The sequence below is a fragment of the Schistocerca piceifrons genome, chromosome 6 (genome assembly GCF_021461385.2).
Source record: "Schistocerca piceifrons isolate TAMUIC-IGC-003096 chromosome 6, iqSchPice1.1, whole genome shotgun sequence".
NCBI classification, from domain to species: Eukaryota; Metazoa; Arthropoda; class Insecta; order Orthoptera; family Acrididae; genus Schistocerca; species Schistocerca piceifrons.
In genome coordinates, this window is record NC_060143.1 from 33419437 (window position 1) to 33437148 (window position 17712).

General features: G+C 39.4%; 1 protein-coding gene across 1 annotated transcript in view; it reads right to left on the bottom strand.

Moving 5' to 3' along the window:
• The window catches only part of LOC124802753 (gastrula zinc finger protein XlCGF57.1-like), a 249541-nt gene that overhangs the window by 56149 nt on the left and 175680 nt on the right, over positions 1-17712 (bottom strand). Inside the window, exon 10 of the mRNA XM_047263739.1 lies at positions 15385-15526. Coding sequence (XP_047119695.1) covers positions 15385-15526 — 142 coding nt within the window. The remainder of the gene's footprint in view (positions 1-15384; positions 15527-17712) is intronic.

The window sequence follows — 17712 nt, forward strand, 5'->3', positions numbered from 1 at the left end:
AGGATGTGTATATAAATACTGATAGTTACAAAACTTAGCTAGTGTCCAGCATGTGACAATAAAGGTATGAAACTTGACCTTCTTGAAGAAATTGAAATCTTTACAGCATGTGACTACCTATTCACTGACCAGACTGAACTGAGAAACAACCCCTTCTATCTGACAGTAAACACTGCAGCTTTTGAACATAATTCTGCTTGTCCAAAACAAAGGTACCATTGCCCTTGTTTGTAAGTGAAATAACTGTCTATTCAGCCTATCACAGGTTTGGTGTTGACCCCACAAAAAGTGTGGATAGAAAGACTAATAACCTCCCAAAGAAAAGTTCCTTGTCGCACAAGACTATCAAGAGTCTTAATTATTACTGTGCTGTTCCCCCTAGGTTATATGGCATTCCTTAGGTCCACAAGGAAGGTGTTCCTCTTCGTCCAATTGTAACATTGGTGCTCTGACATACCATGTAGCAAAATGCCATGCTATTCTGTTGAGCCCTTTGGTGGGTAAGCGTGAGCATCACATTAAGAACACGGCCAATATCTTACATTGATTAGAGGGAATGGGTTTAAATGACTATTATTGCAGTAAGTTTTGATGTGGTCTCTCTCTTCACTCATGTTCCTCTCTCTGATTCATTACAGTTGATTAAGATTAGGTCTGATGTTGAATTAACAAACCTATTTCAACAGGTATTGACTTCCACTTATTTTTTCTTCAATCACCAGTACTACAAGCAGGCAGATGTAGTTGTGATGTGAAGCAGCTTGTCATCTATTATTGCCAATTTGTTTATGGATGACTCTGGGGAACATACCTTGGCATAAGCAGCTTTGAAACATACATTTCTGATACACAGATGATACTTTTATTGTTTGCACTCTTAGCAGTGGCTTTTCAGAACATGTGAAATCAATCTACCCAAATGTTTGTGTCACAATGGAGGTGGAAAAGGATGGCTGCCTTCCCTTCCTTGATAGGTTGGTCAGGAGGAAGGTTGATGATATGCTGGGACATACCATTTATAGGAAGCCTACTGGCACTGACTTGTATCTGCAGGCTGACAGTTGCCACCGTCTACATCTACATCTACATTTATACTCCGCATGCCACCCAACAGTGTGTGGCGGAGGGCTCAGTGTCAAAGGATACTTCGTACCCTGTTTCACAGGGCCGTGTCATCTCAGACCCTGAGAATTTATCAGCTGAGGTGGCACATCTAGTCACCTTTTGTCAGAATGGTTACAGTGGAAGATAGAACAGACATGCATTGTACTGTGTAACAACTGCGCTCCGGGTAAGTGATAATCAAACTGAGGTGGCATCAAAGATTACAGCCTTTTCGCCTCTAAGTTCTGTAAAGGATAACCTTCGTTTGCATAAGGCAGGTGTGTCTTCCGTATTCCTTGCAGTTGTGGCTTGTGATATATTGGTCACACTATCAAGACAGTGGAGGACCAGTGTACTGAACATTAGGGGCAAACACGTTTACTACAGCTGAGCAAATTCACCACTGCAGAATATTGTCTTGTTACTGGTCATCCCACAGAATATAGCAACACAGAGATAGTGGCATGCACTTTCAGTTCTTGAGATAGTGTTATTAAGGATGCAGTTGAAATGAAATTATTTTTTTTTTTTTTTTTTTTTTTTTTTTTTTTTTTTTTTTTTTTTTTTTGCAAGAAATCCTGCACTCTCTCTTGTCAAAAGACAGTAGGACAGAATTAATTCTACCTCATGCATTGATTATTAATTTCGCTATCAATAACTTCTGGCATTGGTAATCTTTGGTTTGTGATGGCACCAGTGTGTGTGTGTGTGTGTGTGTGTGTGTGTGTGTGTGTGTGTGTGAGTTACCTTTCTGGAGTTTCTGTGTAAATCGAGGTTTTAAATTCCCTTGTGTAGTGCTTACTTGCTGCAGTTTTGCTGGCATCCTACCGAAACATCAGCAGTTGTTGACAATGTCACCCAGCTGCATTCCCGTAAATTATTTGTATACACCAGGAAAAATTCAGGCCTCACATATACAATATGATGAAAAGAGTATCTAGGAATAAATATGTGTTGGATAAAAAGAAGAAAAACTGCCTCTACATGCATCAAAAACATACATCAGAAATCACAGGCCTCAGGTAAATGTAAATGTCGTGTGCCTAGGGTCTCCCGTTGGGTACACCATTCCCCAGTCGCAAGTCTTTCGATTTGATGCCACTTTGGTGACTTGTGATGGGGATGAAATGATGATGATTAGGACAACACATCACCCAATCCCTGAGTGGAGAAAATCTGCAACCCAGTCGGAAATTGAACCCTGGACCTTAAGATTGACATTCTGTCACTCTGACCACTCAGCTATCTGAATTTAAGAGTTTGTTTTGCCTAGTAGACTATTAGGTAAGTTTTGTATAGGACTGGACAGGGATGGCATAAATAATAACCTGCAAGTTACTACACTGCAAACATAAGTTGTGGCACAACAGCAATGTAGTGTGCAGCAACATTCATTGTGCAGTTTAAGGGTAGTCTTTGCTCAGTGCCTTGTCTTGCAACACATCAACCCTGAAAGCATCTGGTCCTGGCCACAGACATGTCCGAGTACAGGGTGGGGGCAACTCTGGCCCACTGTCATTCAGATAGTGCCAAATAGCCTTTCCATTGAAAACACACAGCTCTGTTCAGCAACATTATTACCAGGTGGAAAAAATAGGCCATGCCTTAAAAAAAATGAGTGTTCTTTTATGTTGCAAAATTTCATTTAATTACCAACCATAAGCTCTTTGTTTCCCTCTTTATCCTGTCACCTACCTTACTGGACAAAGCCAGTCATTGTTTTCAGTGTTAAGCTCTGATCTTGTTCCAGCACAATTATGAGATCCATTTTCACCCAAAGTTGCACCATGTGAATGTGGATGCTCTGTTCCAGCTTCCCACAGGCTCTGACCTCTCATCTGACGAGGAGGAACTGCTTTGTTTGCAACTGGATATGGAGGTTGACTCTGCTGTAGCAGTGGATCCAGCACTCTGGCAAGTCATACACATGATATAAGAACGGTAGCCCGACAGCCCACCAGGCCAAGTATTGGACTTGCTTCGGTATTTTTATGTGATGCAGCATTGCTTCTCTTTCTTGGATGGCACAATTCCCCTGTCTACAGAAGAGTTCACTGTCTGCGTAGTAATGCCAATGGCTCATTGATGGCAGGTGCTTCGCTTATTACATCAGGGTCACTGAGGAATCTCTCACACAAAAGTATTTGTGTATTGTCAGGTGTTTAGGCTGGGCATCGATAAGAGGTAGACTGCTCCAAGTGTTCAGGTCAACAGGTGGCACCGCACATTTTTTTAATGCTATGGCCAGCCCATACACAGCTTTGGGAAAGAGTCCACATTGACATCACTGGTCCTTTCTAAACACTTTCTGTTTATTGGCAACCAATGTTTTTTCTCATCTTCCTTATGCTGCTCATTGTCCATCTCCAGTGACAGATACGATTGTCAAGGCCATGTCAAAGATATTCTCCTTAGAAAGCTTAGCTTGCGTCCTGGCTCTGGACAATGGTCCTCAGTTTGTGGTGCAATCTTTTAAGGACTTCTGTACACGCAATGGATTTTGCCACATTTAGGCAACTCCCTTCCATCCGCAGTCGAACTGTGAGGCAGAATGCCTTACCTGACTGTTTAAGATGCAGATGCACAAGTCTGTACAAGATTTTCTGGCTGAGGAGGTAATTTCATTTTTTAAGCTCTTACATAACAGTACCATTTGGGGCCAAGAGTCATGCTGAGTTCCTACATGGCCATCGGCCACAAACACTGCTCAACTTCTTGTTACCGGGCAGGTGTTTCCCAGCAGTGCTGGTTTGGTTGATATCATGCCCAGCACACCAGTTTGGGCCCCGGCATTCGGACCTTGCCCTCAATGGACTGCAGTCGTCACCAACAGTCAGTGTTGCTACTTCTCCAGGAATCAACTTGAGGCAAGCCGCCAGAACTGTTGAATCCCAGGACAGCTGCAGTACCTGGCCGAGGGCCTGATGCCACACTCTCTGTCAGCCCTGGCCGCTCCAGGGGGTTGCGCAGGCCGCATCATGCCTGCCTGTGCTTGTGGGCTGGACTTTGTCAGCACTGATGGTAGATTTGCTTCCTGCAGAGGGAGCTGATGCCTCCCACCAGACTGAGCAGGTGTCACAGTCAGGGGGACGGAAACCCTGTCTCTGTCGCCAGAGCCCCTCCTCTTTCAACTGCCATAGTCGCTGCCCATGCCTGTGCCCCTCGTAGTGGACTCCAATGCTGAGATGGCTCCCTCTCCTGTTGCCGGTCCGGTCCACTGGTTGCCCCGGAATCCACAGGCAGCAGGGGTGCCCTTGGTCCACTCATTTTTGCCAGGAGGTGCTAGTCTAGGTAGATCGAGAATTTCTCACGCCTGTGGCTGTCCCACCCTACACTGCCTTGGATGCCATGGACATCTCTTCAGTCACAGCTGTGTGAATGGCAATGCCTGCTTCTTTCCTCTGCAAGGAATGAGGTGTGTAGTAAGCTGACGGTTACAACATGTACTACCCGCAACAGATGTAAGTTGGGCCACTTGAGCGTGTGTCAACATTCATAAGGCACAACCACAACTACCCGAGGCAGTCCAGTCACTGACCACCATCGCCTGGTCCACCGTGAGTGCTCAGCACAACATGAGATATCTGACAGTGATAGCGTCTTTATGAGGATATGCACAGGGCTCTGGGCCCTCAGTTCGAAGACTATTTACGTCAGTTTTATAAAAAGGATTTTTCAGTTTTCTGTTGGCTGAGCACTTCTTCACTCCTTTGTGTCTCAATTTTCTTTCTCTATCTGAAATGACACTTCTCAATGTTTGTTTGTTGGTCTAGATTTTTTCTTTTAGTTACTTGATTTTGTATGCCTTGTTTTTTAAATCTTCTACTGTAATCTTTTGTACCCTCTAATCTTTCTTTATTTCAATAACCTATGTGATATTCCTTACCTATATTTTGCAGCTGTGAACATGACTGCATTCAATACACAGCAGTTTTGAATAAAAACTTCTTCAGTTACAATATTTTTTGTGTTTTATTAAATTAAATGATGCATTTAAGATCTTGTGGTCTATATTCAGGTGCAAATTGCACATTTGTTCTTGACTGAAGTGAAATGCATTTTCCTGTTATGAGACAGTTAGATGTTAGATGTTAGGTTTGTATTTTGTGAATCGAGTGTGGAAATATGTGAGAAACAGCGGAAAAAAACAGTGAAAAACTTATCAAAGAAACAAAGAAGAACATTTTTGACCTGAGGTCAGCACATGTTGATTTATTCATACTGTCATTGCATATTGTCTTACTTGAGGTGCACATTTGTTTATGATTGTTTAAAAATAATTCAGAGATGTAGTTTAACCTGATTAGATCATATATAAAGTTTATCATACAGTGTCAGAGATGTAAGCTTTAAGAAGCTGATATATGCAAGGAACAAATTCACAATAAGTCTTTCAAATTACAAAAATAACTGAGGCTAGCAAAATATGTTTGTTCATTTAACAAAGATTCAGACTTTTTGGGCTTGTGGAGGTCTATTTACAATTGTTCTAATAGTTTTAGGGTCTTACCAGTGGCTTCATTGCGTAGTACGAGGGTTATACCAAAAATAAGGTTCCCAAAGAGCTACAGCCTCGGGGGAAGGTGCTAGGCTACATTTGACAACAGTGCCATGTGCAGTGGTTCCTCCACTCCCGAACCCGGCCATCCATGGTTCGCTACATCACCCAGTGTTAGCTTGGCAGCAGTCAGAGATGGAAGTATTGACTGCTGCTCCTGCCACGTGTAAGGTTCAAGCAGTAATCTGGTTTCTCCACACAAGGAGGTTACCACCCATGGAGATTCATCGTCAACTGACTGAGATTTATGGTGAAGAGTGCACGTCCATTCAGCAAGTCCACAAATGGTGCTGGGCTTTAGCTGAGGGTTGTATGGAAGTTCACAATGAAGAAGAGTGTGGAAGACCGCCGGTTTCTGATGCGATTGTCCAGATCAACAGCGAGCTGCTCGAAGATTGGAGGTTCATGGTCTGTGAACTTGTTGAATGCATTCCTGAAGATTCCCACAGCACAATTGAAAGAACTTTACCAGAAACGTTGGGTTATCACAAGGTTTGGCTCGCTGGGTGTCCCAGATGCTGACTGATGGACACAAGGAGTAATGCCTTGACTGTACTTGCAAGTTTCAACAATGTGATAGGGGAGGCAACAAGGAGAAGTTGTTGGTCTCTATCATGATGGGAGAGGAAATGTGGGTGTTTCATAACACCCCCAAAACAAAACAACAATCTCGTCAGTGGCGTCAATCCGGTTCACCGCCACCACAGAAATTAAAACAAATGCAGTCGATAGGAAAGGTTATGGGGACAGTGTTTTTGGATCGGAAAGGGGTACTTTTCATCAATTTCATGCAACCTGGGATGACAATAAACTCGGACAGATGTTGTGAAACATTAACCAAACTCTAGTGAGCAATCTAGAATCGCTGGAGAGGACGACTGACAGAGGGAGTAGTGCTTCTTCAGGACACGCTCAACCCCATGTCCCTTGTCAAGCACAGGAGCTTTTGAAGAAAGATCACTGACACTACGTGATAAACTTTATCTTTGATCACATCAAGTTAACCTGCATCAGTGAAGTGTTTTTAAGCATTTTAAATAAATATGCATCTTGAGTAACATTATGTGCAATGGCAGTATGAATAAACCAATGTATGCTGACCTCAAAAGGTTAAAAATGTCCTTCCTTGCTTGTTCATTAAGCTTTTCACTTCTTTCCCCCCTGTTTCTCACATTTGTGCACTCAATTCACAAAATGAAAAACCTAACCCACATAATTTTCTCATAAAATGAAAATACATTTAACTTCACTCAAGAGCAAATGTAAATTACATATTAATTTATTTGCCCCTGAAGATGGACCCATAGGGTCTGAAATGCATCGTGTAATTTAATAAAACATGAAAAAATATTGTGACTAAATACGTTCTCATTCAAACTTACTGTGTATTGCTCTTACTGTTCCTCAGGTTCTCTACTGTCTTCCTGACTCTGTTTTCTGGTGTGCTGATTTGATGTCCAGTAAGCAAATTGTATTTTTCCTGATCATGCTCATTACTGGCTCCATCTCATAGAAGCTAGGATCCAGTGTCTGTTTTCTTGACATATTTTGTTTATACATGTTCTGAATAGGACATCTATAGAGGAGACCACAAACAGATCACATGTATGACTCATTACAGACTGCACAATTGTTTGGGGTCCCCATCAGCAGAGCTGCGTGAAATTAGAAAATAAACTTTGGAAATTTAGCATTTATATTTTTTGATACATGGGTCATTTAAATGTGTAAACATATCAAAAAATATAAATGCTGAATTTATGGACTTACCTAAAAAATTGGATTTTTAACTGTTCACAGTTTTCTTTTTTTTTTAAACAAATATTGTTAACTGATTATTTCTATAACAGAACACCACAGCATCAGTTCTCATTCAAACTGACACATGTTATAGGCCTATATACAAATGTTTATCTACTGAATGTAATCACTGACGTTGTTTCATTACTGTCTTGCTTCAACGACCTCCTTTAGTCACTTATAGCTAAATTGTACATTGGACCCACATTGTTCATAGGTGCCCAAATTGTAGATAAAACAGCTCTTCCAAACTGATAGCATTTAAACTTTTAACACTACTAAGACATGTGTCACACATTTGCATTGTCAGAATACTAAACCTAATGCAGATTCATTTTTTAAATGATCAAGAATGAACTCTGCCATAGCATTTTTGTTTCCAATTACCTGAAAAATTAAGTGATTGCTGGTAAGCATATGTCCAAGTACTGACCTGTATGGAAACAAGGATTCCATATTGAGGTTACTGGACTGGGAGACAGTTTTTCTGGCAAATAACTAAATTTCTCTTGATGGAATTGAAGCTTTGTGCTTTTCATTTTGCAAGATTGCAGAAATGCCATTTTCAATTTACCGACAATAAAATTTAGAACCTTTAGATCTTTCATTATGTCACCTCCAAAATTTATTTTGGGCATCCTGCATCTGAAATTTTTAAATGGTCTCTAGTCCATATTTTAACTGCATCATAACAGGATCCCATGTATGCACCAGAGTCTGATATTAATTCCATAATATTTTCATATTAAATGCTGTAGTCATTTAAGACATCTACTGTGGCCTGGGCACAAGTACTTCTGTTAGTAACATGTGAAATGTTACAGGAAACCAGATGCAGTTTCTGTTCTGATATTTCTGTCTTTGGATGAAATAAAACTGGAAATAAGTGCCTTCCATTTTTGAAGCAAATTCCATCAGCAATAACTGCAATAGGAACCTCTTTCGTATCATCTTTGATTTCTCCTTTCATTCTGCCAGTGCCCTGATATATTCTCCCAAGTCTCTTGAACTGGGTATACAACCAGCACTGGGTAAATATTTATTAAAAAATGACCTATCTTCAACATAATCTAGTTCTGTCAATGAGATGTTTGCCTTTATGTACATTTTAGTTCTCTGTGCACTGTCTAGCATCTCACCAATAGCAGCCTCCCATTCCTGCATCTACCGCACACATTTTTTTGCCCCATGACTAGCACTTTAAAGGTTAGGTCCTGACAAAACATTCAGCAATGCATTTCAAATGGCAGCATACATGTTGCCATCCTGTCACTTCGCACACTGTCAAGGTTTCTCAAGAAGAAAGTTTTGACAGCTGACGTCATCTGTCCACTGTGGATCATGTGACCCCACGCCCATTTCCTTCTGATACACAGCCATGCACAGGTATTTCATTTCATCGTGGTTTTTGTGACTGACATCATGTTGTTTATCATTTGTTATTTTTGTTACATGTAATAAATTTTTTGTTACATTATTTCTTTTTTTAAAAATTATAGTTTTATAATAAATGATGAGAGGTTTCAGTCCCTTCTTTATGAAATCTGACAACATACAAATAAATTCCACTTACTAATCAGTCTTCATGATCTGGACTCACAGTGAAGAAGAACTCCAGAATTTCCTCTCCAACCTCAACTCCTTTGGTTCCATCAGATTCACCTGGTCCTACTCCAAATCCCATGCCACTTTCCTTGACGTTGACTTCCATCTGTCCAATGGCCAGCTTCACACGTCCGTCCACATCAAACCCGCCAACAAGCAACAGTACCTCCATTATGACAGCTGCCATCCATTCCACATCAAATGGTCCCTTCCCTACAGCCTAGGTCTTCGTGGCAAACAAATCTGCTCCAGTCCGGAATCCCTGAACCATTACACCAACAACTTGAAAAAACAGCTTTCGCATCCCGCAACTACCCTCCCGACCTGGCACAGAAGCAAATAACCAGAGCCATGTCCTCATCCCCTCAAACCCAGAACCTCCCACAGAAGAACCACAAAGGTGCCCCACTTGTGACAGGATACTTTCCGGGACTGGATCAGACTCTGAATGTGGTTCTCCAGCAGGGATACGACTTCCTCAAATCCTGCCCTGAAATGAGATCCATCCTTCATGAAATCCTCCCCACTCCACCAAGAGTGTCTTTCCGCCGTCCACCTAACCTTCGTAACCTGTTAGTTCATCCCTATGAAATTCCCAAACCACCTTCCCTACCCTCTGGCTCCTACCCGTGTAACTGCCCCCAGTGTAAAACCTGTCCCATGCACCCTCCCACCACCACCTACTCCAGTCCTGTAACCCAGAAGGTGTACACTATCAAAGGCAGAGCCACGTGTGAAAGCACCCACGTGATTTACCAACTGACCAGCCTACACTGTGAAGCTTTCTATGTGGGAATGACCAGCAACAAACTGTCCATTCGCATGAATGGACACAGGCAGACAGTGTTTGTTGGTAATGAGGATCACCCTGTGGCTAAACATGCCTTGGTGCACAGCCAGCACATCTTGGCACAGTGTTACACCGTCCGGGTTATCTGGATACTTCCCACTAACACCAACCTGTCAGAACTCCGGAGATGGGAACTTGCCCTTCAGTATATCCTCTCTTCTTGTTATCCGCCAGGCCTCAACCTCCGCTAATTTCAAGTTGCCGCCACTCGTACCTCACCTGTCTTTCATCAACATCTTTGCCTCTTTACTTCTGCCTCGACTGACATCTCTGCCCAAACTCTTTGCCTTTACAAATGTCTGCTTCTGTCTGTGTATGTGCAGATGGATATGTGCGTGTGTGCGAGTGTATACCTGTCCTTTTTTCCCCTTAAGGTAAGTCTTTCCGCTCTCGGGATTGGAATGACTCCTTACCCTCACCCTTAAAACCCACATCCTTTCGTCTTTCCCTCTCCTTCCCTCTTTCCTGATGAAGCAACCATTGGTTGCGAAAGCTAGAATTTTGTGTGTGTGTTTGTGTTTGTTTGTGTGTTTATCGACCCACCAGTGCTTTTGTTTGGTAAGTCTCATCATCTTTGTTTTTAGATATATTTTTCCCACGTGGAATGTTTCCCTCTATTATATTCATATTATTACAAAATTATATATTTTAACAAAAGAAATAACAAAACAAAAAATTATAAGAAATCACACAAATAATGAATAACAAACAACTGATGTCCACTACAAAAACCACAAAGAAACTAAATATGGAGATCCGTGCAAGGCCGTGTATCCGGAGGAAACAGACTTGGGGGGTCACATGACCAACAATGGATAGATGACATCAACCGTAAAACTTTCTTCCTGAGAAATCTCTATGGTAACGTGACTGACATGGCCAGCATGGACACTGCCATTTGAAATGCACTGCAGATTGTTTTGATGAGATGTGATGTGACGTGACGTGACGTTACGTGACGTGACAGTGAGTGTGAATTGGCCTTTATCATATTGTAGAAAATAGTATTAAATAATTACAAAAAATAAAGGTAAAATAATAGAGATGACAGAAATAACAGCCATTCCTGCTTTCCTAACAAACATTTCTGTGTTTTGTGCAAAACTGCTGTATTTAAATTTGGATAGGGAATGAAGCGAATAAAGATGAAGAAAAGGTGAAGCAAAAGACTGATGCATATCAAATTCAAAAACTACTATACTTTCACATGTAACAAAATGTACTGTTTAAAGTCATCTAGTAAAGTTTTGTAAGGTTCAGATAGTGATTTTCTACTACGTATCTCCACTCTGATGCTTTTTTTGCCTCACTTTTATGTTTTCATTATTCCAATAGTGCACGTAATAGGCATAAAAATACTCATCAGGGATGAGGTTATTTGAATTTTGTGCTATGTTTAGCAGTTGATGTGACATTTACTGACACTTTTGCTCAGCAAGTCACACTAAAAATAATGCAAACCAAGTGGCCATGATGTTGATTTACATGTTTGCAAAGCTAAGGTGACGTATCTGGCAGTTTTAGCATTGTATACCTGCAGACCACAAGGAGTGTAGTTAGAGTGTACACTACATTAAAGATCTCCCTTAACCACATCATTTTTAGTGTAACTTTCCTGCAGGAGTGTAGTTAAAGTGTACACTACATTAAAGATCTCCCTAAACCACGTCATTTTTAGTGTAACTTTCCTGCAAAAGTGACATCAGCAGATGTACACAGTACCTGCTTATCTAGCTGTTTTAGGTATTGTAAAGAAAAGTGCATGAAATAATGTTAAGTGCATTAAATGTGGCACTACACTACACATCAATCTGTCACTGTAGCCTTCTTCACACTCACAACCAAAATATCACCTTCATATCAACCTACACACTGGGGCTATGATACAGACCAGTTTGTATCTGCAGTCAAGATTACAAGGGAAGGTATTATACTACACTTCAGCCTTTTTATTATAATTTGGATGGTCTTACATAAATGCTATGTGAACAAATGGGTACAGTAGTTACTACTTTTTAGCAGAAAAATTCAAAACTGTGGATTGTTTTGATTTTTTGGTGAATTTTTTGTATTTTTATTTTCCAGTTCATAAACACAGGGGAAATTTTTGTCATCAACATCTAAAGCAGCAATATATTTTTTATTGTTTTCACTACTGCATTTATAATGGGGGAATATCACTGTCATCATCACTATCACTGTCACTTTCTGCACTGTCAGCGTATTCTTTTGTATGAAAGTCAATCATGTACTCAACAGGTACACTTTCCACAGTGACAACATTGTCATCAACGTGTACGAAATCTTGAACCAGATGCTCCTGCTGCAGCTTTTCCCATGATGAAGCAAGTAGATTTTCAGAGCTGTCATTAATACTCGGGTTTTGTGTGTCACATCCATTTCCCTGATTGGCTTCAAGGAATCCCTCATTTTGGAAGCAGCTGGAGATGGTGGCCTTCTGAACCTCTGTCACCTTCTGAACCTCTGTCTATACCTTGGCAATATAATGCAATGCATTTATAATTGACACTTTAAAGGAGGCTGAGTGTTTCCCAGTCTCCATCAAAGTTGATGCCTTCTGCACAATTCCTTTCGTGTAGTACGTTTTGAAGGCATGAATAATACCCAAAGCCAAGGGCTAAATTTCCTTGGGAAGTTTGTTGGCAGAAACTCTAATTACACATTATATAAACTTATATTTTTGGGACGTGCAGGGCAAAAATTTGCTAAAAAGAGAATTTTCCTGCTATGGGTTCCCATTCTTGCATCAGGGCAATGTAATTGCTTCTCAAATAATTCTGATATTATCCATGGTTTTCACGGTTAATCATTGGCACTGTAGTTTGTTGGCAATGTTTTTGTATTTTTAAAACAATGTGGTTTTTTCAATTTGCCCATCACGAATGGTTTAATTTTTTCAGAACCATCCCAAATTTGTGCCCAACATTACTGTTGGGTGAACTTTACTGTGTTTGTCTCCATGACAATTTTTGCCTTTGAAGGCAAGTGTTTTGTTTGGCAGGTTGCTGAAAAAGAAACCTGTATCACAAATGTGAGAAAAATACTTCAGTTTAACCTGCGACTCTGTCATTCACTAACAGTTTTTATATCTACACTGTTTCCTTCACCCATACAGTTTTGTACACAACATTGTACCACTTCTCAAACCTAACAATCTACCACATTTAAAGGTTGAAGTCCTTGATCCCAAGCACACTGGTGACTTTCAGCACCTTTTTGTGTAACATCACACAGTTCACTGTAATGTTTGAAGCACATGCTGCCTGAAATTAGTTCTTTGGAACTTCTTATAGCTCAACACATGTAGAATAACTAGTATATTTAAATGTTTGGAATTTGGTCCACTGTTGCTTGCACTTTCCAAAACAGAGTCTCTGTTTTTCATGACAGTGTTCAGCATAGACACAGATATTCCTACACTCTGTGCTAATGCAACATATGCCCCACGATGAGCTTCAACTCTTTCGAGAATTTTTGCCATTTCTCCCATAGAAAGGGTTTTCCTGTCTCTTTTGGTAACACCTTTTTTTTCCATCTTAAAACTGCGACAGTAAACGACAATGTGAAAGAAACAGCTAATGACACACTTCAATCACTAAACACAAGGCTATGAACATGCTACACAGTACACACAATAAACTGTTCGCATGGCAGTTGATGGAGTAGCTAAGTCAAATGAAATTGTCTCACCTCAGTTGTAGGAACAGTTTTAATAGTGCTGCCAATGATGTCAATCTTCACTAGCAAATGACACTATGTTCTGTGCTTGTACAAACCATAAGGGAAACTATTGTATATTACTGGGTTACAAATACTGGGAAGTAGATGTCTGCTTATGATCATAATAACAGAACAAAGTTAAGCTGAAACAATATGGTTACAATAATGTAAGGATTATACTTATTGTGTAGCTCACAGTACTGGAAGATAAATTTGGTAAAGACAGGAAACAAATGAATGTTCCTTTGAAGTCACACCTTCCTCCAACTTCTGTCAGGACTGTTACTTCCATCAGCCACCATGCCAAGTAGAGGTTGGCAGCAACAGGAGACAAATCACCAAAAAAAGTTCTGACTTTTATCAATTCAGATCTGCTGAGTAGAGCACCCTAGTTGTTGTTGTTGTTGTTGTTGTTGTGGTCTTCAGTCCTGAGACTGGTTTGATGCAGCTCTCCATGCTACTCTATCCTGTGCAAGCTTCTTCATCTCCCAGTACCTACTGCAACCTACATCCTTCTGGATTTGCTTAGTGTATTCATCTCTTGGTCTCCCTCTACGATTTTTACCCCCCATGCTGCCCTCCAATACTAAATTGGTGATCCCTTGATGCCTCAGAACATGTCCTACCAACAGATCCCTTCTTCTAGTCAAGTTGTGCCACAAACTTCTCTTCTCCCCAATCCTATTCAATACTTCCTGATTAGTTATGTGATCTACCCATCTAATCTTCAGCATTCTTCTGTAGCACCACATTTCAAAAGCTTCTATTCTCTTCTTGTCCAAACTATTTATCGTCCAGCACCCTAGTATCAAGAAAGTTAACTGTGTAATGTTTGTAAATACTGCTTGAAGGCCAACACAATGCCTGCATCATTTTATGTCAATTACCCTAGTTTTTTTTTTCTCCACAAACATTGTTTCATAATGCATAAATCGCGGGAAAATCATAGATGTATTGACACAAAAAGGGGGGCGAATTAACATTTGAACACATTAAATTTGATGAGAGTAATAAAAAAAATGTTGAAAATGGAGATAAAATGTTAATTCCAGGAATGGAAAAGTAGCGTTACACTGTAATTTCTTTATACCCTTGTTTTTTTAAACAGGTGGGTCTTTACTTTGGGATCTTAGTGAGCTGCCCCTCCTTTTTAATCTTCATCAATCTATTCCTCTATTCACCCAAGGAATGAACTATTGTTAAGATAGTGGAAGGTAAGTAGTGGTCAGGAATTTTACTTATTTCTAATGTTACACAATTCATGTTTATCACATTTGTTTTACAATGTAACAATAATAATAAATGAAAAGCACCAGTTTGCTTTTGTTCTACGTATTGTTCTGCATATTGTAGAACAAAAGCAAACTGGTGCTTTTCATTTATTATTATAATGTTGTTCTACCAAGAACCGACGGAAGATTTTGTTAATATTACATTGTAACTTTAATTTCAGAGTGAACTGTTTCAATGAAGCTTTAGAGACAACATATACCTGTCTTACGGGTTGCCTGAAGAAACTGTGAAGCCTAAAAAATATTAAGCATCTATTACAGTACGGTGTACTGTAGAACTGTTCATAAGATCCTGAAATTCATTATATTGTTACAGTCTTTTTGTGACTGTAATATTGAAATTATTATTAAAATTAACAATAATTTAAGGTTAAATTTAGAGGTATGTATAATTTATGTATAAATTGTGTAAAACTCTCTGTTCTTTTAAATACCTGTGTGATGGAAAATGTGAGCTCGAAGTTGGGCAGACTGTATAAAGCTCTTGCCACAGAACTGGCAGATATGAGGTTTGATACCCGTGTGCGTACGTATGTGACGATTCAGTGTTTCCTTTGCTGCAAATTTGGCATAGCACTGAAAAGAAGGATAATAACTTAAGTGATTTTCATGTATACAGGTATTATTTATTTACTTGGTTAGATAGTTACTTGCATCACCCAGTAAATATTCTTTAAAAATGTAATGGCTAAGTACATTAGATTGTGCTTCTTTTTTTTCTTTCTTTTTTCTTTATCTTAAATTCATGATCGCTTTACCAGGCAGAACAAGAACTTACATATGATGCACAACTACACATCCCTATGTGGAAATGGTACTTTCCACAAGGGAGTTAAACTTTATAACAAATTTCCCATAAACCTAAAACTAAATACTGAGGTCAAAACTTTTTGGAACTCGTTACTGTTATATTTACAGATGCACTGCTTTTAATCCTTTGAAGAAAATTTAAATTTATGAAATGTTCTATACAAATACTTAATTATGAAGTATATAATTTGTAATTTTTAATAAGTATTGATAGAAATCACTTTCAACTCTATACTTATAAACTGACTTGCTCAATGTCTTATGCATAAGCTGCTTTTGAAGACAGAAGGACCAATACAATACAATCCATGGATAATAATTGCAAACTCTCACTACGACGTAGAACAAATAAATTTTACAACTAGAGTAAACGTATTCAGAGAAACATACAGAAAACATGTTTCTTATTTATGTGATTTCTTAAGTTACCCTTTTTTTCATGCATGGTGATTAATTTATACTGAACTATGTTCAATCTTATTCTTGAAGTTTTCCTGACATAAAGAGTGTTCCATAAAGTTTTGGGATTGCAGTTGGATGTCATCAACATCTAGCCACGATATTTTGGCTAAAAAGCATTTAGCATCTTTAGGTGAGTGTTTTAGACAGTCTTAAAAAACTCACCTGAAGATGAATGAACAGTTGTTAGGAATCTCAGGAATCTTAAATTTCTCTTCCTCTTTTCAACACAAAACCACAGATACACATATACCATTCTACTACACATTCAAAAATTCTTCTATGGAATAGAAAGCATTCTCAAGAAGATAAAATTTCATTTTGTGTTTGAAGTTAATTTTATTAGAATATTTATTCAGTTACATTACTGATTCAGTACAACCGGAAGTTGTTGTTGTGGTCTTCAGTCCAGAGACTGGTTTGATGCAGCTCTCCATGCTACTCTATCCCGTGCAAGCTTCTTCATCTCCCAGTACCTACTGCAACTACATCCTTCTGAATCTGTTTAGCATATTCATCTCTTGATCTCCCTCTACGATTTTTACCCTCCACGCTGCCCTCCAGTACTAAATTGGTGATTCCTTGATGCCTCAGAATATGTCCACCAGCCGATCCCTTCTTCTAGTCAAGTTGTGCCACAAATTCTCTTCTCCCCAATTCTATTCAATACCTCCTCATTAGTTACATGATCTACCCATCTAATCTTCAGCATTCTTCTGTAGCACCACATTTTGAAAGCTTCTATTCTCTTCTTGTCTAAATTATTTATCGTCCACATTTCACTTCCATACATGGCTACACTCCATACAAATATTTACTGAAACGACTTCTTGGCACTTAAATCTATACTTCATGTTAACAAATTTCTCTTCTTCACAAACGCTTTCCTTGCCATTGCCAGTCTACATTTTATAACCTCTCTACTTCAACCATCACCAGTTATTTTGCTCCCCAAATAGCAAAACTCATTTACTACTTTAAGTGTGTAATTTCCTAATCTAATTCCGGCAGCATCACCCAATTTAATTAGACTACATTCCATTATCCTCATTTTGCTTTTGTTGATGATGTTCATCTTATACCCTCCTTTCAAGACACTATTCATTCCGTTCAACTGCTCTTCCAGGTCCTTTGCTGTCTCTGACAGAATTACAATGTCATTGGCGAACCTCAAAGTTTTAATTTCTTCTCCATGGATTTTAATTCCTACTCTGAATTTTTCTATTGTTTCCTTTACTGCTTGCTCAATATACAGATTGAATAACATCGGGGATAGGCTACAACCCTGTCTCACTCCCTTCCCAACCACTGCTTCCCTTTCATGTCCCTCGACTCTTATAACTGCCATCTGGTTTCTGTACAAATTGTAAATAGCCTTTCACTCCCTGTATTTTACTCCTGCCACCCTCAGAATTTGAAACAGAGTATTCCAATCAACATTGTCAAAAGCTTTCTCTAAATCTACAAATTCTAGAAACGTAGATTTGCCTTTC